At 42.9% G+C, this 19,644-nt stretch overlaps 1 protein-coding gene across 1 annotated transcript in view; it reads left to right on the top strand.

Moving 5' to 3' along the window:
* Positions 1–406: 406 nt before the first annotated feature.
* The window catches only part of FRMD4A (FERM domain containing 4A), a 450,104-nt gene continuing 430,866 nt past the window's right edge, over positions 407–19,644 (top strand). The window contains exon 1 of the mRNA XM_057731241.1: positions 407–470. Within this exon, the coding sequence (XP_057587224.1) occupies positions 438–470 (33 nt within the window). The 5' untranslated portion in view covers positions 407–437. The remainder of the gene's footprint in view (positions 471–19,644) is intronic.

Genomic DNA, 19,644 nt, shown 5'->3' with positions numbered 1-19,644 from the left:
GGGGATGCCCGGGCACAGCTCAGCCCCCCTCGCCTCCTGTCCTGGGTGAGCTGCCCCTGTGCTTTGGTGCAGATCACTTTTCTTGGCTCAAATGCGGTACCTAAGACAGGGATCATTTGTCAAATGAGCCTGGTACACAGAGAGCTGTAGGCAGATTATGGAAAGAGAGAGGGAGGAGAGAGAGGGAGGGGAGAGAGAGCGCGGGAGAGAGAGAAAGAGCGAGGGAAGAGGGCGAGGAGAGGAGCAGGCTTCTCCAGGAACGGTGCTTTTCAGGCACTGGGGATTCAAGTTAGACAGGGTGGCGGTGCCTTGGCGCCACTGGGGAGAGGGGAGTGCCCGGCGGCTCCCGGCATGGCTCTTTTCGTGTGGGATGCTTAAGGACTGCGCGGAGAGAGTAACTTGGAGGAGTGGGAAACTGGCATGAGGATTCCGCCAAAATGGAAGGGCTCCTGTCTCCGATGAGGACGAAGGTAAGGGGACTGGATCTCGATTTCTTTTGATTCCGCTGGGAGGAACAGAAAAGGCGGCTGAGGTGCTCGCAGCCTCAGTGAATGGGAGGCTCGCGGAGCTTTTGTCTTGTTTCAGAACTAGGCTGGCGGATGCAACTGGATCTCTCGAAGAATAGGCTCGCCTCAAAGGCAGTGCGATCTGTAGGAAGGGGGAAGCAGCGGGGAGAAAACCATCTGTCAGTGTGGACAATGGGAATCTTAAATGAGTTCTCCTCTCGGGTGATTAGACAGCCATATTTTAGCAGGATTTTCAATCACTCTTCCTTGGAGGCTGTGCAGCCCTCAGAGCTGTTCGTTGCAGGAAGTACCAATTTCTATATTGCTGTTGAGCAAAAAAGAGTAACACGTTTTAAAGCAGAGCATGCCCACCTCCCCCTCGAAATAGCCTCTTTCCTCCTCCTCTTCTTAGAGCAAGAGGGCCAGGGAATCCTCGCGGAAAGTAGGTTAATGCATTCTGGAAGCCAGCGTGTTCTCAGAGAACTACCAGACCCGCGGGAAAGAGTCCAGTGCAGTGGTCTAGCCTGACATCTAGAACTCGGTCCTGTAACATTTAGAGACATGGGAAACGGCTCACTGTCTCCCGGAGGCTCTGGGAACTTGTTCTCCTGGCTGGAGTTTGCTTTTTCACTTGAGAAAGGGGATGCCATGAAGAAGGGGCATTAAAAGCTCAGATGATGAGTAGTCTATTATCTGTATATTCACATATAACTCTAAACGGGTGTGCCAAAAGTTCTAAATCGTGCTAGAAATACTACCTTTCCAAAAAATCAGAGGGAAATTAGCTCTATAACTAACTGCACAGCAGAGTTGAAGCCAAAAGATCACGGCTTTGATTTACCTTGTCTCTTTGATGCTTTATTTAATGATTCCAACACAAATAGACTCTTTTGTCATTGAACATTTTTTCCCTGCTAGTTAATGACCATGACCACAATGTTTTAAGAGAATGTTAGAACTAGAGTCTTAAGCATGAAAGCCTCCCATCCTACGGCAGAATTTCCCATCTCCCCGTCATAGTCCCCAGTCATTTGACAGTCGTTCATTAGAAGCGTGGCCCCAAGTGAGTTTGTTAGCAAAGGTTCTAATTTCAGCCTCTCAGCTGGTTGTCTGATCTCCTGCAAGATCCCCTCTGTGACCCACTTGCTCTCTTGGAGCACGTAGCTGACATCGTTATGGTTGCAGGCAGCATACCTCAATCCAAAGTGCTGCGGAAGCAGCAGGTATCGTTTGTGTGTTGTCCACCACTGCAAAGAGAATGGCAAATGGCTTTGGATTTCTGTGTCTCTTTACTGACAGGGTGGGGTGTGAATGCTTTAGGGGATGGCATGAAAATCTGTTCGTTTGGGCAGCTTTTGAAATTGCTACCACTAACCCTCTACTGTGGTCTTGTGCACAGATCAGGCTCCCATCAGAGCTATGAATCTGCGCTCATAACCTTAATATGAGTAAAACTCTCATAGACTTGAAGGGGAGTTCCCAGTGCAAATGAGTCAGGACCTAAACACTGCGTAAATCACACTGGGGGCCGATTAAAGTGGGAGAAATGGATGTCCTTGGGTCAGACTACTCGTATATTATGTTTATCAGTTTAATTCACATCATGGTTTGTTCCTTAACTGTTATATCACCCAATGAATATTGAAACTATTGGGGGGGGGGTCCTGCTAGAGTTCAAACATAGAATTTCTATGTGGCAAACTGACTCTTCTTCCAACCCACTAATTTTTAGGTTTCATGAGATTTGTGTGTGTGAATTAAATTGCTCCTGTGAATTCTTTTTAAATCTCTTTCTCTCTGACTCTGGAAATCAATATGTGCATATTGAAGATTCAAATTGCATTTGAATTGCGTACCTTCCAGTGTCATCATGACTCAGGGGACAAGACCTGACTGTGTAAGAATCAAAGGAGATCCCTCTGATGGGTCTCAGCTTTGGTTCCTTAATTGCTGTGTCCTGTGTGGCTGAAATTACCCAGTGACTTTTGAAAATGTATCTAAAGACTTAGATCAATGGCAGTGGGTTGACGTTCTTAAACTTTGATCCACATTGTGTCTCGTTAAGTCTATTCTGAAATATTTTCCCCCTTTCATAAGGATTTAGCTGGACGTTTCTGGTTTCAGGGTATCATGATGGGTTGGGCAAAGAAAGCCTCCTAGTGCTAAATTTCGGTGTGTTATGGTTACTTAATAACTTACTGACAGTTTAAAGCAAGTGTTGAGGTAAATTGGACATCATGCACTAATTTCATTATGCCGTGTAATGGACTTAACCAGCCTAAATCATGGGTGCTTAATGCATTTTTATCTTGGGATTTGCATAATTGGCATATAAATATGCATGAGATTAACTGGAAGTGGCAAAAGGAGGTGGGCAAAATGTTCACGAGTGTTCAGATTAAGGCATTTGCAAAGAGGGCACCTGAGCACGTGTGTCTCCTGGGTGGTGCCCACGCGACATACCTGGAAACAGACAGGGTGGCAGCTGGCCTCCCCATGTCACAGTCAGTGTGTTGTCAGTGATACCGCGACTCACTCTAGCTTTTGGCTTGTGGCTGGATTCACTTGAGTACACTACTTATTCTTCCTTTTATATATAATGCAATCTCAGAGCGTCTCCAGGCTGATGGATATACTTGTGACCGGCCTCCTGGCAGGCTACGACTCAAGCCTCAGGATTCTAACCATAACAAATGATGTTTGCAGAGGCTGGGGGGAAAGAAAAGAAAAGGAAGAGAGGCACTGATTGAGTCATTTCTCCTAGGAGGGTCAAGGAAAGAATTTTATAATTAATCTTCTTTGTGCACTTTTTAAATGTGTCCTTTTTTAATTTGATTTTTAATCCCCCAACTTTCATAATTCTCTTTAATCCTCTCTGCACTGCCTCCAGTGAATGAAGCTGGCAAAAAAATTCCTCTCATTTTCAGCTTTTTGTGATTCCTCCTTGCCAGTGTCTGCTGCAAAATTTGCAGGAGGAGACGAGAGAGGAGGAGAAGAAAGGGGAGGGAAGGGTAGAGGAGGGAGGGAAAGGAAGATGGCTTGGTTAAAGGTCCATCTTTTGTTTTTTCCTTTCAGTTTTACTGAGTTGTAACTGACAGACCACAACACTGTATACGTTTAAGGTGTGGAGCTTAATGACTTGGCATAGGTGTGTATTTCAAAATGACCCCCACGATAAGTTCATTTGACATCCAGCTCCACATATAGCTACCAAAAAATGTTTTTCCTTGTGTTGAAAACTTTTAAGATTTACGGTGTTAGCAACTTTCAAATATAACATCCAGCAGCGTTCACTGTTCTCGCCATGCTGTACTTTATAACCCTAGTATTGATTGATCTTATGACCGGAAGTTTGTGTCATTTGACACCCTTCCTCCAATCCCTCTTCCCCAACGCCCAGCCTCTGGTAACCACAAATATGATTTCTTTTTCTATGAGTTTTTTTAGTTTCACATATGAAAGAGATCATACATTCGTCTTTCTGTGTCTGACATCACATTAGCATAACGCCTTCAAGTTCCATCCATGTTGTCACGAATGGCAGGATTTCCTTCTTTTTTATGACTGAATGATCATTCATTGGGGTTTGTGTGCGCGTACACGTGTGTGTGTGCGTAAAACGATTTCTTTATCCATTCATCCATTGATAGACAGTTGGGCTGCTTCCATGTCTTGGCTGTTGTACATAATGCTGCAATGAACAAGAGGTGCAGATATCCTTTTGAGTTTGTGATTTCATCTCCTTTGGATAAATACCCATAAGGGAAATGTCTGGATTATATGGTGGTTCTATTTTTTCATTTTTTGAAGAATGGGAGGTGCACCTCTTGCATCCAGAGTTACAGATATGTTTTATCAAACACTTGCACTGTAAATGGGTTGAAATTAACTTCTCTACAAAGGATGGAGTATTAACTTTTTAAAAGTTTAATTTGACAGCTGAGTAACTCGTCTCTGTGCTAACTCGCGTTTTTAGAATACCATGATGCTCTTGCCTTTAACATCTGCCCTCCATTTATAATTAGCTAACTCCCCAGGGAAGGTGCTGTTTATGTCTGATTCCTTAATTTCTGCCTCAAAGATATTGTGTCATTTACTCCACTTCAGTTACTTTTTTTTTGAAGGATTGACTGCTGATCTATGGCATAAGGTAGTTTTCTAAAGGAAGTCATTCTGAAAGGATCAGGCCATTTATGAAAGGGATACTGAGGAGAAATGTAAGCTGAGCTGACAAAGTGTGAGCATTTGAAATTAACACAAGAATTGTGTCCGGATCTTATGCACCCAGAGTAAGTGCCCCACACAGCAGCTGCTGTTAGTTCAAGGACAGTCCTTCTCCACCACACTGCAATTTTGGAAACACATTAGATACAGATGTAAGATGTGAACATCCTAAAATTACAGGCAATATAGACAGCAAAAGAAAGAATTGAAAGGGTACAAAGGCTCTCTGGCTCTTTAGACCAATTATCAGACAGTATAGGAAACCCATCAAGTCACTTAGAATTGTGCTAAGTCAGCTTAAAACTTTGCCAGGACTCCAAGGAGAAGAGTGCCTGAAATGACCCATTGTGTTCTACCTTCTTGATACGTAGATTCTGATAAAATATTGGAATCTCCCTTTGAAAGAGCTCTTTGAACTAGAAATCAGTACAGACAAAAGAATGGTGTAGTCTGAGTCGGGAAGACTAAGGCGGGCTTGACAATTACTTTCAAACACATTAAATATACACAAGATTATTCACCAGCTAATGACAGGCTATACTTTATCTTAATGGAGAACTGAATGAGAGGAAAACCACTGGCACTGAAACATGACAGCTGTAGATTAAATTCAAGGCAATCTTTCTTGACATCAAAATATTTTCCTGAGAAAGGTTTATACAGTTTCTAATCTAGAGGCTTCTGAGACAGGTAAGGATGTTCCTACCCGTGAAGCCGGGAGGAGCCTTTAAGACATGCCCTGTTTTTATGATGCTGTGAATTTTTACCATAAAGCCAATAAAATCAGAAATAGGTTTGTTTTTGAGGCATGCATCAGATTCCTTTACAAAGAGCTACTGTAGTGCATTTATTGAATTCCTCAACTCAGTTGGGCATGAACAGGAAACAACTTTACTCTTTTTTCAAACAACCTCTTTCAAGGAATCTGTGAATTGTGGAGAGGAAGTTGAGGACCATAGGACAATTTATTTGGTTAATGAGAAGAGATGCAAAAGTCACCATAGCCCTTCCTGGTCAGGCAATAGACTACTTCAAGCTCCCGTAGAACTTGTGGTTCAAACTCTAGCTCTGCCACTGACTAGGATGTACATTTTCTGAGCCTGTTTTCTCATATATAAAATGCATCCAGTGATGGGACCAATACCATGGGTTGTTGTGAGAAGTAAATAAGCTAATGGCTATAGGGTCTTGGCACATCATAATAAAAATTAGCTATTACTAGTATCAGTGTGTGAACAAATATTTAAATGAATATCTGCAAGTCTTGCAACAAATGTTGGGGATGAATGGTCGTAGTCGTGAGTACCAATAAGAAAGGCAGACCATCTATCTTCAAGCTGAAACATAGGAGAGTCCCTTCCACCTGCAAGATCCCTGTGAAGCCAGGCCCTCATCTGTCCAGGTGCAGCTCCAAGAGCTCAGAATAAAACAGATGCCTTTGGTGTGTAAATCAGCTCTCATTACTATCAGGTCTTTCACAAAAAATAATTATGATAGGGAGATCGTTTAGAAGAAAAGACGGTATATTCAGCTTAAGGCGAAAGGTTTCCTCCCCAGGACCTCGAGAAAATCACTCTTCTGCTCCAGGTTTTGGGTTTGTCATCTCTTCACTGACACCTTCCTAAAAGAACAGTCTTTCTTTCTTTTGTGCTTTAAATCTTGCAAAATTGAACGTGTGTTATCTTGTATGATCTTTACTGCAGTGGTTATAAGCCCCCTGGGAGGAGAGAGCTGGGAACAGGCAGAGGGGTGCCTCTGCTAGGTCTCCCCAGACAGAACAGCTCTCCTGTTTCCCGACAGTGAGGGCTTGGTGCTTGGAGACCAAGCCCGGGCAAAGGCAAGACATGAGGCTTGTACCACACCCCAGAAGGTAGATGAAAGAGCTAGGAACCAACCACAGAACAGCCTGGTAACTGTCGGGCTTTCAAAGCCATGGTTGGTTTTAAGCCTTTTCCATCATATACCAACAAAAGTCCTGTTGGCCCAGGAGATTTTATGAAGTCACAGAGGAGGCTGTCTGGATGGCCCTGTGGAATAAGAAAAGGCACGGGCCACTGGCTTCATCAGATAGGATGACAGGGCCCCGGGTGGCCATTCCCAGAGGCTGGTAAGCCAAGCTGCACTTGGGAAAAAAAAGGTGGATAAGGGCCTTCAAGCCACTGACCTCATGCTGTGTAATTAAACTGGAATATGTGTGTGGCAGGTAAATGTTAATATGATTGAGGGAGGGGAGGGTGTGAGATGAGAATTTTTGAGCGTTTCTGATATATAAAAAATAGGGAGTTGATTTATTTGTGGTAATTCTGTTCATTTTCCAGTCATATCTGTTTGGTACATTCCCAGCAGGAGAAGAGTTCTCTTAACAGCAAAGCTGCTGAGCACGAGAAAGTAACTGGGCAGTTCTTCTATCTCAGTTACCTATCCATCCAACAAGGATTTAGTAAGTGCTCAGATCAAGTGTCAGGGAATAAACTCGTTTCCTTCTGTCAAGGTTGTACAGACAAAAGGGGACGTGTTAAAGGTCCACAAACCAGACAAAGCAACCCAATCCCTTTCCTTGAAAACAATCTGAGCACATGCTCTTAAAGCTGGAAGCAGGAGAAAATGCTATTTCCAAAGGGCACGTTCCTTTTCACTAAGTGTGATGCTTTTTAACACAAGTGGGTGATAGCAATTGGATAAATTAACTCCACATTGGTATTCAAAGGGAATTACATTAATAACTGAGTGTCTTCAAAGGGATGATGATGACTCAAGGAGGATCCTACTGAATCTTGGAAGGTTTCCTTTATCTATGTGAAGAGTGCAAACTCAGACGTGTTTTCTAAATGGGGAAACTAAAACTCAGACATTTCTCCTAAAATTTCGAAGTCAAACACTGTCTTTAGCACCGGGGAAACCAGTTTAGAAAACACAGAGTACGATACTGTGAAATTTGTTAAAGACCAAAGTCCTTACTTAAGCAATTTGTTTTGAGAACTAGAATAACCCCAAGTACGTACATGGACTTTCTGTTATTCTTCTGTCTCTACAGATTTTTGGTGGGAGATTCATATTTAGTGTGTGTGTGTGTGTGTGTGTGTGTGTGTGTGTGTGTCTGTGTCTGTGTGGCTGTGTGTGTGTGGTATGTGTATCTGTCATTCACTTTCAAAATTGATGCTTCTCAAAATGATTCCAATGCAAGTGTAAGTGGTAGAAAGGGAGTAGGATTTAGATGTTTTCCTACAGGCTATAACATCTTTTGTTTTCAGGTTAAGTAAATCATTGTTAGCTCTTGGGTAGGGCTCTTGGGCATAGAGTGGAAGGATATTAACATTTACTCTAAGTTACTTTGTTTTCAATGTTAGGGATAAAAGCATAGTATGTACAAAGGGTATGCTGTAGTATATGAAAAGGCATGAAGCTTACACAAGTTCTCTAATTCAGCACTGGCCAATAGAAATATAATTCAAGCTACAGGTGTAATTTTAAAGTTTCTAGTAGACACATTTTTAAAAAGATACAGCTGTAAGTAATTTTAATGATATCTTTTATTTAGCTAAATATATCTAATATAATATCCTTTCCCCATGTAATCAATATCAACATTATGCATGAGATATTTTACATTCTTTTTTATACTGTCTTCAAAATCTGGTGTGCATTTAATGCTTGCAGCATGTCTTGACCCAGACTGGCCACATTTCAAGGGCTCGATAGACACACGTGGTTGTGGCCACTGTGCTGGGATTGGTCTAGTACTGGTTAAATTGCACTTGCTGTCCTAACAGCTTATTTTGACAATGTCAGTTCTCCCCAGTGCTGTTTTGTAGCTGGGACTTTGGCACAGCCTGGGAGCCCCGGTACAAGCATATCTGGTGGGATGAATGCCCAGAGGGCTTTGACCTCAACAGTGAAGGCTGATGGTCACACACAAAGGATGAATGAGCTCAATGCCCACATTGTGCAGGAGGGACGGGGTCAGGTCAGAGAGGACATGTGGACACTGGAGAACAGAGCAGTTCTAAGCGGTTCATGGGGTTGTTTTCCACACTTTCCTCCCAGTCAATTTAACATTAATCTTGAGTTTCTCTCTCTCTCTCTTTTTTTTTTGGCCATTCCAAGTGTTGCTTCAGGTCTTTCCCTCTGGTTTAATCACATTCCTGCAGGGATTTTCTGTAGCTGGTTGCTGCAGACACGAAGGCACTCTATGTAGAGGTTTTGTCAGCTGGCAGAACATTTTCCTCCACTCTCCCCAAACAATGGAGTTCAAGTTCTTGGCCCTGCTGATCCTGATTATGTGAGGCCTCCAATTTCCCTACCCCCAGCCCACACCCCTCTCTCAAGTTTCATGGCGGCACATCCAAAATAGTTGTGTGTTTCTATTGTTTTGGTTTTCATCACCCCCTGGATATTCCGGAGACATTTTAACGTAACATAAGCATCAACTCACTGTTACCCCCCAAGCTGCTCCTCTAGCTGTGTCCCCATCTCACTAAGTGGCAGCCCCTTCCATCCAGGCTCAAGCCAAAGACCTGGTCTTTACACCCTCTTCTGCCCCCCGACTCTTCCACGTCCTGGTGTCTCATCTCTGAGCTGTACCTTGTGTCTTTCCCCTCCTTTTCATCCATGTGGTCACCGTTGTGGTGCAAGTGGCCATCTTGTGACTGAAATCTTGCTGGAGTTTCCTCACTGGGCTTCTGGTCTCCAAGACTCACTTCCTCTGATCCATCAATTTGTTCCTGATAGAGCCACTGTTCTTAAAAACTAAACCAATTATGTCATTTTTCAAGATTCTTCTCTAGCTGTTCCCATTGCCTGTGAAGAAAACTATCCCCCCTAGTGTGACATTCAGGTAACTGTCACCAACCAGGGTTCTTGGCCTCCTTAATCAGTAGAAATTGATAAGAGGCCAGACAAGAAACTCAGGCAAGTCTTTATTGGGGCCACTGATTGCAACAGGAGGGAGTGAGAACAAGTGACAGGTTCCCTTACACACTCCCTGAGGAGGGGGGGTTGCGAGCTGGTTTCTCATAAGGGGTGAGGGCAGGGGGTGAGTCCAGGGGTCCGGTCAGAGGGGTGGCTTAGGTGGTTTGCCCTTTGGTGATGCTTTCTTCTCCCGACCCCCTGCTTTTGCCCTCAGCTCTTCAGAACTGGCAGTTGGGTTTTTGGTCTTTTTGTATCTTGTTGTCCATACTTTGCCCCAACTGTGGATGCATGCAGTTATTTTTAGTCCCTTATAGCTTCTTTGTATTTTCTTGCTCCTTTATCTAGGTGCAAGCCTTGTAGCAAAGTGTCCCAGGTCCCAGTCTGTCTCATAATCAGGCCCCTCCCTACCCGTTCAGTCTCCACTGTTGCCACTTCTCCCTGAGATGTTCTATTCTGATGCTTCACCCAATCTCATGGCTTCCCTGTCCTCTGTGCCTTTGTCTACATTCGGCTCTCCTTCTTGTCTGCCTGAAAATTCTCTAGGTCTCCCCCAAATAATTAAAATGTCGCTTCATCCATGAATCCTTCCCTGAACTGAGTACAGAGTTAGGGTCTCCTTTTCTCATGTCTCCACTATTGCATCTGTACACCACCCCCACCGCACCCCACCCGCCGTACACGTCACAGTAAGGTGTTCAACAGCTCGTTGTCAAAAAATAGAAAATCACCATCCAAGCTCTCAGGCTTGTCCCACACAGATAATAAGTTTGGCCAGATGCAGAATTATCATTCCATTCATTCATTATCTGCCTCATGTCCTGTGTGTGCTGTACCATGGATGGCTAGTGTTCACCTACAGATGTGAGGGTGCCAGATGCAAAAGGCCAGGGGCCTCCACCCCAGCTAGGACAGCGGGGCTCAGCTGCAGGAGGCGCTGTGTCAGTGCTGATGTTGGCCAAGCTCCAGTGCCATGGGGCCAATGATGCCACCTGCTGAGTTCCACCCACTGTTATTAGCATGCGATTAGGTGTTTTCATCCCCATTTTAAAGCTGAGGAAACTGAGGCTCGAGAAAGTCAAGTAACTTTCCCAAGACCCCACAATCATCACACGGATGGAGCCAGGAAGGACCTGAACCCTTAGTTGGCCTCAAATCCCACATTCCTTCCACTATACCAAATGCCTCCCAAATCTGCGATGTGGTTGGTGGTATTGTTAGTATGATATACAGGTGATCTAGTTCCTCAGGAAGAAGAGTAGAGGATAAGCCAGATTACAGTAGGTCCTGGGCTCCACTTGGGTGCAGAGATAGACCAGGAGCCATGGAGAAGACTCGAAGGCTCTCCATGTAAGGTCAATTCCTATAACATCAGAGCAAATGCTGTGAATGCCCTCTTATTAGGTCGATCTGATATATGGGACCTCCTTCAAGGAGCACAGGGGGGTTGCTTTGCCACTTGGTTTTAGAGTCAGTTTAAATTTCGCTTCAGCTTTCAGACCTGAACTCCAAGGCTCCCAGGTAGTGGCGAGTTTTGCCCATGAAAACACGCATATTCCTTTGCTCTGCTCCCCGGAGCTCTACCTCTGTTAAACAAATGAACTAACAACAGCTCTACAGCTATTTTGACATGAGTGTATTTGCTCTAAGGAAACACGTATCCAGATTGTTGTAGAGTTTCTTTTGCTTTACGACTAATGTTTTCTTGGGGAGAGCCTTGATGGACTAATGAAGCTCTTTGATGGACTTGATGCGATCATCAGGCAAGGCTTGTGCTCAGGTTTACAAGCTGTGGTCCAGAAACATCGTGGAGTCTGTGGATGCTTCAGAGGTTTCCACTGAAGTATTTCCAAGCAGAGTTGAGTTTTATATAAGATGGCCGATTTGCTAAAATGCCTTATTTATCATGATTTATTTCAGGTATACAAAAACACATAAAGAGTATAGATCTATATACCTATATATGTGTCACCCAGATTAAGAAATAAAACATTGCTGGTAAGCCATCATCCCACTTCTTACCCTCCCAGATGTGACGTCCATCCTGAATTTGATATTTACCGTTTTATACTTTTATTTATATTTTCACTACCAATGTTTGTAATAAAAAGTCAGTGATATTATGTGTATATTTTAGTGCTTTCCAGAAATGGTGCCTAAGTATATGATCCTCTGTGACTTGTTCTCACCACTCAACAGTGTGTGTGTGTGTATGTGTGCACACGCATGTATGTGTGTATATGAGACCAGCATGGATATGTACAGCTATAGGTCATTTATTTTCCCTCCTGAAAGAATTGCTAAAGCACAGCAGTGCGTGAATATACCACAAGTCCTATATTCATTTTCTTGTGGGTGAATATTTCCCTCTCTCGCTTTTTTTGTCATTGCAAACAATATTGCCCTGTCCATTCCTATATATGTCTCCTTGAGCTCATGGGGAAAGTTTCCCCAGTGTCTACACTGGGAGGGGAATTGCTGGGCTTGGAGGTATGGACCTCCTAACATGTACTAAATTGTTCTCCAAAGACAGTGACCATCAAAACATGTTTCATTTCCCTGTGTTATACTTCTCTCTTCACTGTGTTCTGTGGTAGGTGTATCTACACACAATTAAGGGTGATGCCAAGAGTAGGAACAGCATAAATGTTTCTGTCTACATATACAACATTTGTTATACTTGTTGCATTGTGTCCTGAGGATGAAAATAAGAGAGGTATCAATATTTGATTACTTCCCTCCAAAACCTCCATTCGCTGTCATTCTGCTGTAATGTGTACTTTCTCTTTTTAAAAAATTTTATTTATTAATTTAATTGAAGTATAGTTGATTTACAATGTCATGTTATTTTCAGGTGTGCAGCACAGTGATATGATATAGGAATATAGATATATTTTATTTATCCCATCCTCCTAATTTATTCCTCCTCCTCCCTCTTTCCCTTTGGTAACCATAAGTTTGTTTTCTATGTCTGTGGGCCTATTTCTGTTTTGTAAATAAGTTAATTTGTGTCTTTTTTTTTAGATTCACATACAAGTGATATGATATGAGATTTGCCTTTGTTGGTATGATTATCTCTAGGTCCATCCATGTTGCTGCAAAAGGCATTATTTATTCTTTTTTATGGCTGAGTAATACTCCATTGTGCATAAACGTCACATCTTCTTTATCCATTCATCTGTCGGTGGACATTTAGGTTGCTTCCAACTCACATGTACTCTCAATGTCATCGTCCCAATATCCCAGCACCCTCCCTACTGTGCATTGCATTATATGTATAGCATTAATATATGTCACGAATGTATGTATGTATGTTTGTATTTATGGCATTAATCAATATGGCCTGATCTGAGATTACTTGATTTTTGATACTTTGGGGGTTTTGATATGTGCTCCTTTGCTCCATCCTTTACATGAGAGAGAATATATAGAAAAAGAAATTTTCTTTACATAAAATTCACAAAACTGTAATGAAACTTGCTAGACTGGTAATAAAGCCAAGCCCACCTCATTAAGGCTGTCCAAAGAAGGAGAATCTCCACATGGAAAAAGATGGCAGCTAATCCCCCAAGTTTTTATTTCATTTTCTGGAGGCCTAGCTTCCCTGAGGAACTATTCAGTATTTATTGCCACCACTGCTAATCTGGCCTCAGAGGCACTATTACCTGTTCTGTTTCTCAGGGGACCTCTATGAGAATTTTTATTTTACATTCCAACCCAATACTCCTCAGAACACAAAGAGTAGGAGAGGGCTGTGCACCATCTCATGACCTCAGAGCTCAGCACAGGCCCACGATGGTACCGTTCACCATATTTCTTTCAGGCTAATGAGGAAAGAGCAGAGATTTTCTCAGTAACAAATGATGTGGTTCTGCCAACTGCAGACCAGGGGCATTGCACTGTGTTATTAAAGGTTTTGCAGAAGTTTGAGAAGGAAAATAAAGGAGGGGGAAACTGGCATCTCACCCCACACATAGTAATACAGGCATGCCACACTTGAAAGAACCTGCCATGTGGGATTCAGAACCATATTCATGCTAAGATCAGCAATTTCGTTTCAGCCAAAAAAATCTTCACCCGGTTAAATCAATGATGTTAATTTGAATTTTGTTGGTTTTATACATATATGTGTGTATTTAATTTACAAATTTGACTTTATGGTTATGTAAGAACTCTAAACGTAAGAGATTATCTTTTTTTTTAAAATGCTTGCACAAATTTAAGTGACTAAAATTATGATAAAAAGATGTGAAGCCAGCACCGGAATTCTGGGAGTAGGTTGTCCTTGAAAGGGGTTCACACATTTCTGAAGTGAAATGAAATCTCTTGGTATAGCTGAGACCCAGATGGAACAGTTCCCTGTGACTTTCTCATCTCTGCTGGGAGGAGGAATGCTCTCACGGTCAGTCCTCGTGGAGGCTCCTGTTTGTCCCCTTCTTGGGCAGGGGCCTTGCTTCTTCATCGCCTGCGGTTCCTGCAATGCTGCTGGAGGCTCTCAAAATCCATACCCTGGAACTTGAGGTCAAGAGAGAGACAGAACATCCCTGCCCAACCTCTCTGGAATCACTTCCTGTTTGTTACTTCCTGTTTCAGCCAGGTCCAGTCATGTGTTTCAAACCCAGATCATTTAAGACAGGGAATTGGTTACCCAGGTGCTGGAAGAGCTAAGAAGGTGAGCAGGAGGTGGTGAAGTGACAGCAGGAAGCCACTCTCCACCGCCCCATAATGCTATAGGGACACAGAGAGGTGGCAAGGTTACCGGAACCTGCCGGCCTGAGACATTTGTCAGGAGTTAGAGTCCCAGCAGGGGCTGCGTTCGTGGAGGGAGAGGCAGCACTAGAAGCTCAGAGAGAAAGCTATCTCCCTGCAGTCTTCCCTCCCTACTGACAAAGCCACCAGCCAGTGAGCCTGGGAATGCACTTCCCTGTGACCCAGAGCAAGGGAAGGGAGGGAAACAGGCACATGAAGGCGTGCCTCCTGAGTTCTGTTTTTTGTGCAACAACCCTCCACTTCTCTCAGATAACTGACACTGGGAATGGCTCTTTATGGGTGACTTTGACACACTCGTATGGCCTCACTCTAGGTGTGGAAAGATGAATAGGATTCTTATTTTGTACCAGTGTGATTGATTGCTATGGCTGCCTGGATCCCCATGTTGATGTTCCTGTGACTCTATCTGTGCATGTGTAGTTGGGGAAAGAGTGATTGATGGATTAATCATGTCTGTCATGAGCACAGAAGGGGCATTTCAGCACTCAGGTTTAGTACCATCTCTATCTTCTGACTTTATAAAAAAAAATCATTCAGGAGACAACATACAAAAGTTAGCATCTATACATAACAGATTTGAATCTTAGTCTATCTACAAGGGTAGGTGTGCAAGAATGTCCATTGCTTTATTTTCTTAAACTGAATTAATTTGAATCTGAGTCTTCATCCCTGTAGATGGGCAGGGGTTACTCTCATCACTCTTTTCACATGGTGCATGGAAAATGGGAAAAGGCCTCTCTCCTCCAATCCATCATGGTCACCACTGACTGCTCACTGTCCAGCCTACAAGAGGCAAGTTGGGTAGCTCTCTGCTCCCTTGCCTTATGTGGGGCCCGGGAATCTTTGCCAAGGACTGGAACCCTAGTGCCCAGTGTCCAGCATTCCCAGGAGCCCCTTGCTGCCATCTTCCCCTTGGATCTTGCCTTCTTCCTGGGGCTCCACCGGAGAGTGGGGTAAAGCTGTCTACTGCTCATGAACATGGAACCACTGACCTCTGTCTGCATCCCAGGCTGGGGGAGTCTCTCTTCTCCACATTCTTACATCCAAGATGCTCAATAAAGGGGGTCCAGAAGGAAGACATTTGTCCCTTTGATCAGTGTGACCAAGATGCCAGACAGATATTTTTACTTCACTTTCACTGGCTGGGTTACTCTCTTTAGATTTCTCTAATGGGAACACATGGATATATCTGGTTTGGCTACATATCTATTTTCTGGCAAATTCTGGTGTATTAAGAGACAGCATAAATGCATTACATTGCCTTCTCTTCGTGTTGCCCAGAGTCCCATTCTCTTGCTCTTCTCCCCCTGGGAATCCTGGCAACATCTTTTCAATGAGCTGGGTTTTAGGAAACTAGAAACTGGGGTAGAACGTGTCCTGCAAGCAACTTCTTCCTTTGGGCTGCGGTGGAAACTTTCCTGAAGTGAGAGGCACAGGGGCTGCTGCCTCTCTAAAATGAAGGAGAGAGAAATATAAGGAGAAAAGAAATTAATTAAACATCTCCAAAACTAACCTACAGCATTTCCAAGAAGCATACCCTGGGGGTGGGAGGGAGGGAGGGAGGGAGAGAGGGAGGAAGGGTTACAGGGAGGATGGGCTGCTCTCCTTGTAGAAGGTTCTCTTCCTCCAATCAGACATTTATCCTCCTTCAAAGGGCAGACACCCTTCCAGGCACAGGGTCAGGGGAGGGGGTGGTGTCAGCAAATAAACTACCAGAACTGCCTCAAGGAGCTTCAAACTGGGAAGTCAAGGAATTTCAATAACCTTGGTCTTCGCCTCTGAGCAGCATGTGAAATCCCTAGGTGTGTGACAAATCCAATACCTGGGATATCACTAAGGTGTGATTCTAAACTGAGATTGCTCTAGTAAAAGCCCACAGTCGGCAATTACAAGGTCTTTCCGTGAATGAGTATGAAATCGGTGGAGTGATTTGTAGAGTAATTTTAAAAGTGCTGATGTATTTGCACCTTATTTCATTAGCTAAAGCTTCCTGGGAGAGGAGCTGGGGAAGAAAATGGAAATGTGTAGTTTGGGGTTCCTGGCTGTGAGCGTGTCTCCTAGGAAACCACATGTGATGGAGTGCGGTAGGCTCTCCAAAATGTGAGAGGAGGAGTGAGAAATACGAAGGCGAATATGCACAGGGAAAGGAAAAAGTAAATCATTGGCTGAGCCCCACAGTCTAATTCGTAAAGAAAATACTCTATTTTTAGTGATATCTTTTGGAACTGCTGGTAAGGTCAAGGTGGGTACAGAGTGGGAAAAGTAAAAATGGGTATTTTGGCTAGACTGGAATGCAATCTAATCTCATCAATGTGCAAAAAATTAAGCAATGTACCAATGAAATAACAGCATCATCTCTACTTCAGCGTCCCCGCATAAATGAAAGTAACAACCTAATTATCCTCTAAGAATGAAGCTGATAGTACTTGCTCCCTGTCAGCGAGTCATCGGCGTTGGTTTGTTTTGAAAAATGGAGGCCATGTATGAAGTGTATGAAATGTCCATGCTCCTTTGTGTCCTTCCTTTTATGACCAAGGAATAGACCTAGATCCTAAGTGAAAGAGCGCTGGCTAGGATGGAGATGCCACTTGGGGGTAAGAAGCCTATAAGTTAACCCCCTGTCCTCCACCCTCCCTGAGGATAAGTGGAGCTGGCTACATGTTTAAGGGGATGGAGGGATATTTAAAAGGCATTTACGTCAAACCCACTGGATATTTCTATGCCTCTAGTATAATTAATGTTGAAGTGTTAGGTACATTATGGCAGGAATCCAGTTGCCTGATGAATGTTGTAATTGCTTTTTCTTCCCCCATGCTGTGTTTTACATCCCTAGGACTTCTTAATTTTATAACCGGAAGTTTGTACCTTCGGACCCCTTCACCCAGTTTACGCCACCCCCCCTTCCCCACCTCTGGCAGGTACCAATCTGCTTCTGTATCTATGAGCTTGGTTTTTGTTTGTTTGTTTTATTTTTGTTTTTATTTTGTTTTGTTTTTAGCTTCCACATGTGAGATTATATAATATTTGTCTTTCTCTATCTCACTTATTTCACTTAGCATAATGCCCTCAAGGTCTATCCATGTTATCACAAATGGCAAGATTTCATTCTTTTTTAATGGCTGAACCATATTCCATTACACACACACATTTTCTTTATCCATTTATCCATTGATGGACATTTAGGTTGTTTCCATATTTTAGTAATGTTTCCATATCTTAAAGTAATGGGAATATTTAAAAGACACTTACATCAAATTCACTGGATATGTCTATGCCTCTAATACAATTAATGTTGAAATATTATGCATATTATGGGAAGCATCAAGTTGCCTGATAAGTGCTGTAATTTATTTTTCAATTGAAATTCTTCTATGATATGTGTTTTCTGTGAAAACAATGGTCCGTGAAAGAGTATAGTTTCACTGTAAGTGGGTACAGCTCAGTAAGTTTTAAGAACTTGGCTTTTGACTTGCTCATGATGTTTGCGGGTTCTTAGAATCACTCTTATCAATGTTTTGTCATTTCTGTGCTTTGGTGTGTGAATTAGGTTTATTTTCAGTGATGTGTATATAATCACGTATTATAGCTCATTTATAATTACAAGCGTGTGCACATTTGCATATATCTGGGTCTGTATGTGGGAAGTAAAATCCTAGTGTAAACCTTAAATGATCTAAGAAACACATTAACACTATGAGGTCTTGCCCCAGATTTTAATGGTGAACATTTTTGGTTCTACAATTCCTCAAAGAAACAGGAGGAAGTTTTTTTAATGTTTCTTTTTTAAAAGGGAGTTTTCTCTGGATTTTAGAACCCTTTGAGAATGTCTTCTTTGTTCATTCATTGTTTGCAAAGGAGAGTTCCTGGTTGAGGCCATGGTCAACTCATGGCCATGAGTTCTGGTCAAATATGTTGAAACGTGGAATGGTGATTTCTATAAAATGGATGAGAAGAATAAAACAGTCATGACATGTAAAATTCCTGGAGCTCATTAACCTGGAAATGGAAAAATGGCAGTTAAAACACATTTTCTTTCCATATCTGACTACATCTCATGGATTCCAGAACGGTAAATAAGGCGTGTTCACTCTTCAAGTGCATGGTGGGTCTGAGTCTTCCCCAAGACCTTCTCGGTAACATTGTAGCACAGTACAGTCCTTATTAGTAGAGGGTGTACCTATTAAGGGAATGAGGACAACCAACATTATTGAGAGTGTTCTTAAAAGAAAGTAATGGAATTAGGGACTTCCCTGGTGGTGCAGTGGCTAAGAACTCGTCTTCCAGTGCAGGGGACAGGGGTTTGATCCCTGGTCCAGGAAGATCCCACATGCTGCAGAGCAACTAAGCCCGTGCACCACAACTGCTGATGCCCACAGCCTAGAGCCTGGCCAACAAGAGAAGCCACCGCAGTGAAAAGCCCGGACACTGCAATGTCCCCACTCTCCGCAACTAGAGAAAACCCACGTGCAGCCAATAAATAAATTTTTTTAAAAAAGAAATTAATGGAAATAAGTGATCCTCAAACACCTTGAGATGGAAAGAATTTCAACCATTCACTCCTTTACAGGTAAGGAAACTGAGGCACAGAAACATTGAGTAAGTGTTCCAAGATCACATAGTAAGTGAAGGAGGCAGGATTTGAATCCAGGCAGTGTGGCTCCAGAGCCTACATCCTTAACAAATCTCAATGGCATCTTCAGTCTGGAGTTGTGTCTTGGCCCCAGCATCTAGAGCCAATTGACTCCCATTAGGAACATAGTGGACACCCATCAGGGTTGGCTCTGGACCTTCTCACCCCCACCTGTCCTTCAGACTCTCACCTTCTTTGGCTCATAAGTGATTAATCAGCTGCAGATTGGCATGAAGAAAGGAACATTTGTATCTTTTCCAAAAGATCCTATGTCCTAGGGCTCAGAAATCTGTAAAATCCAGGCCATCTTTCAACAAACTGGCCTGTCTGGCATTTTGTTTATTTATTTATAATTTATACTTTGTGTCTAAAAGGGAGTTAAGGCAGTATAATCAAGACATATACATGTGCTTATTAAATGAAAATAGAAAATTGCAAACCTAAAAAGGAAATGAAGCAAATAGATGATGATACTTACTATAATTAAGCATTCCTGTCATCTGCCCCAGCTGATCACATACAAAATTGCACATTTCTTTTCCACCCATCAATCAACTCATTTGTGCTGGGAACCTGCCTTGTGCCCACGAAGTGCTGGGTAAAGATGTT

The sequence above is a fragment of the Hippopotamus amphibius genome, chromosome 4, assembly GCF_030028045.1.
Source record: "Hippopotamus amphibius kiboko isolate mHipAmp2 chromosome 4, mHipAmp2.hap2, whole genome shotgun sequence".
NCBI lineage: Eukaryota > Metazoa > Chordata > Mammalia > Artiodactyla > Hippopotamidae > Hippopotamus > Hippopotamus amphibius.
The sequence above is the reverse complement of the archived record's forward strand: the minus strand, read 5'-3'. Positions and strand labels throughout refer to the sequence as shown.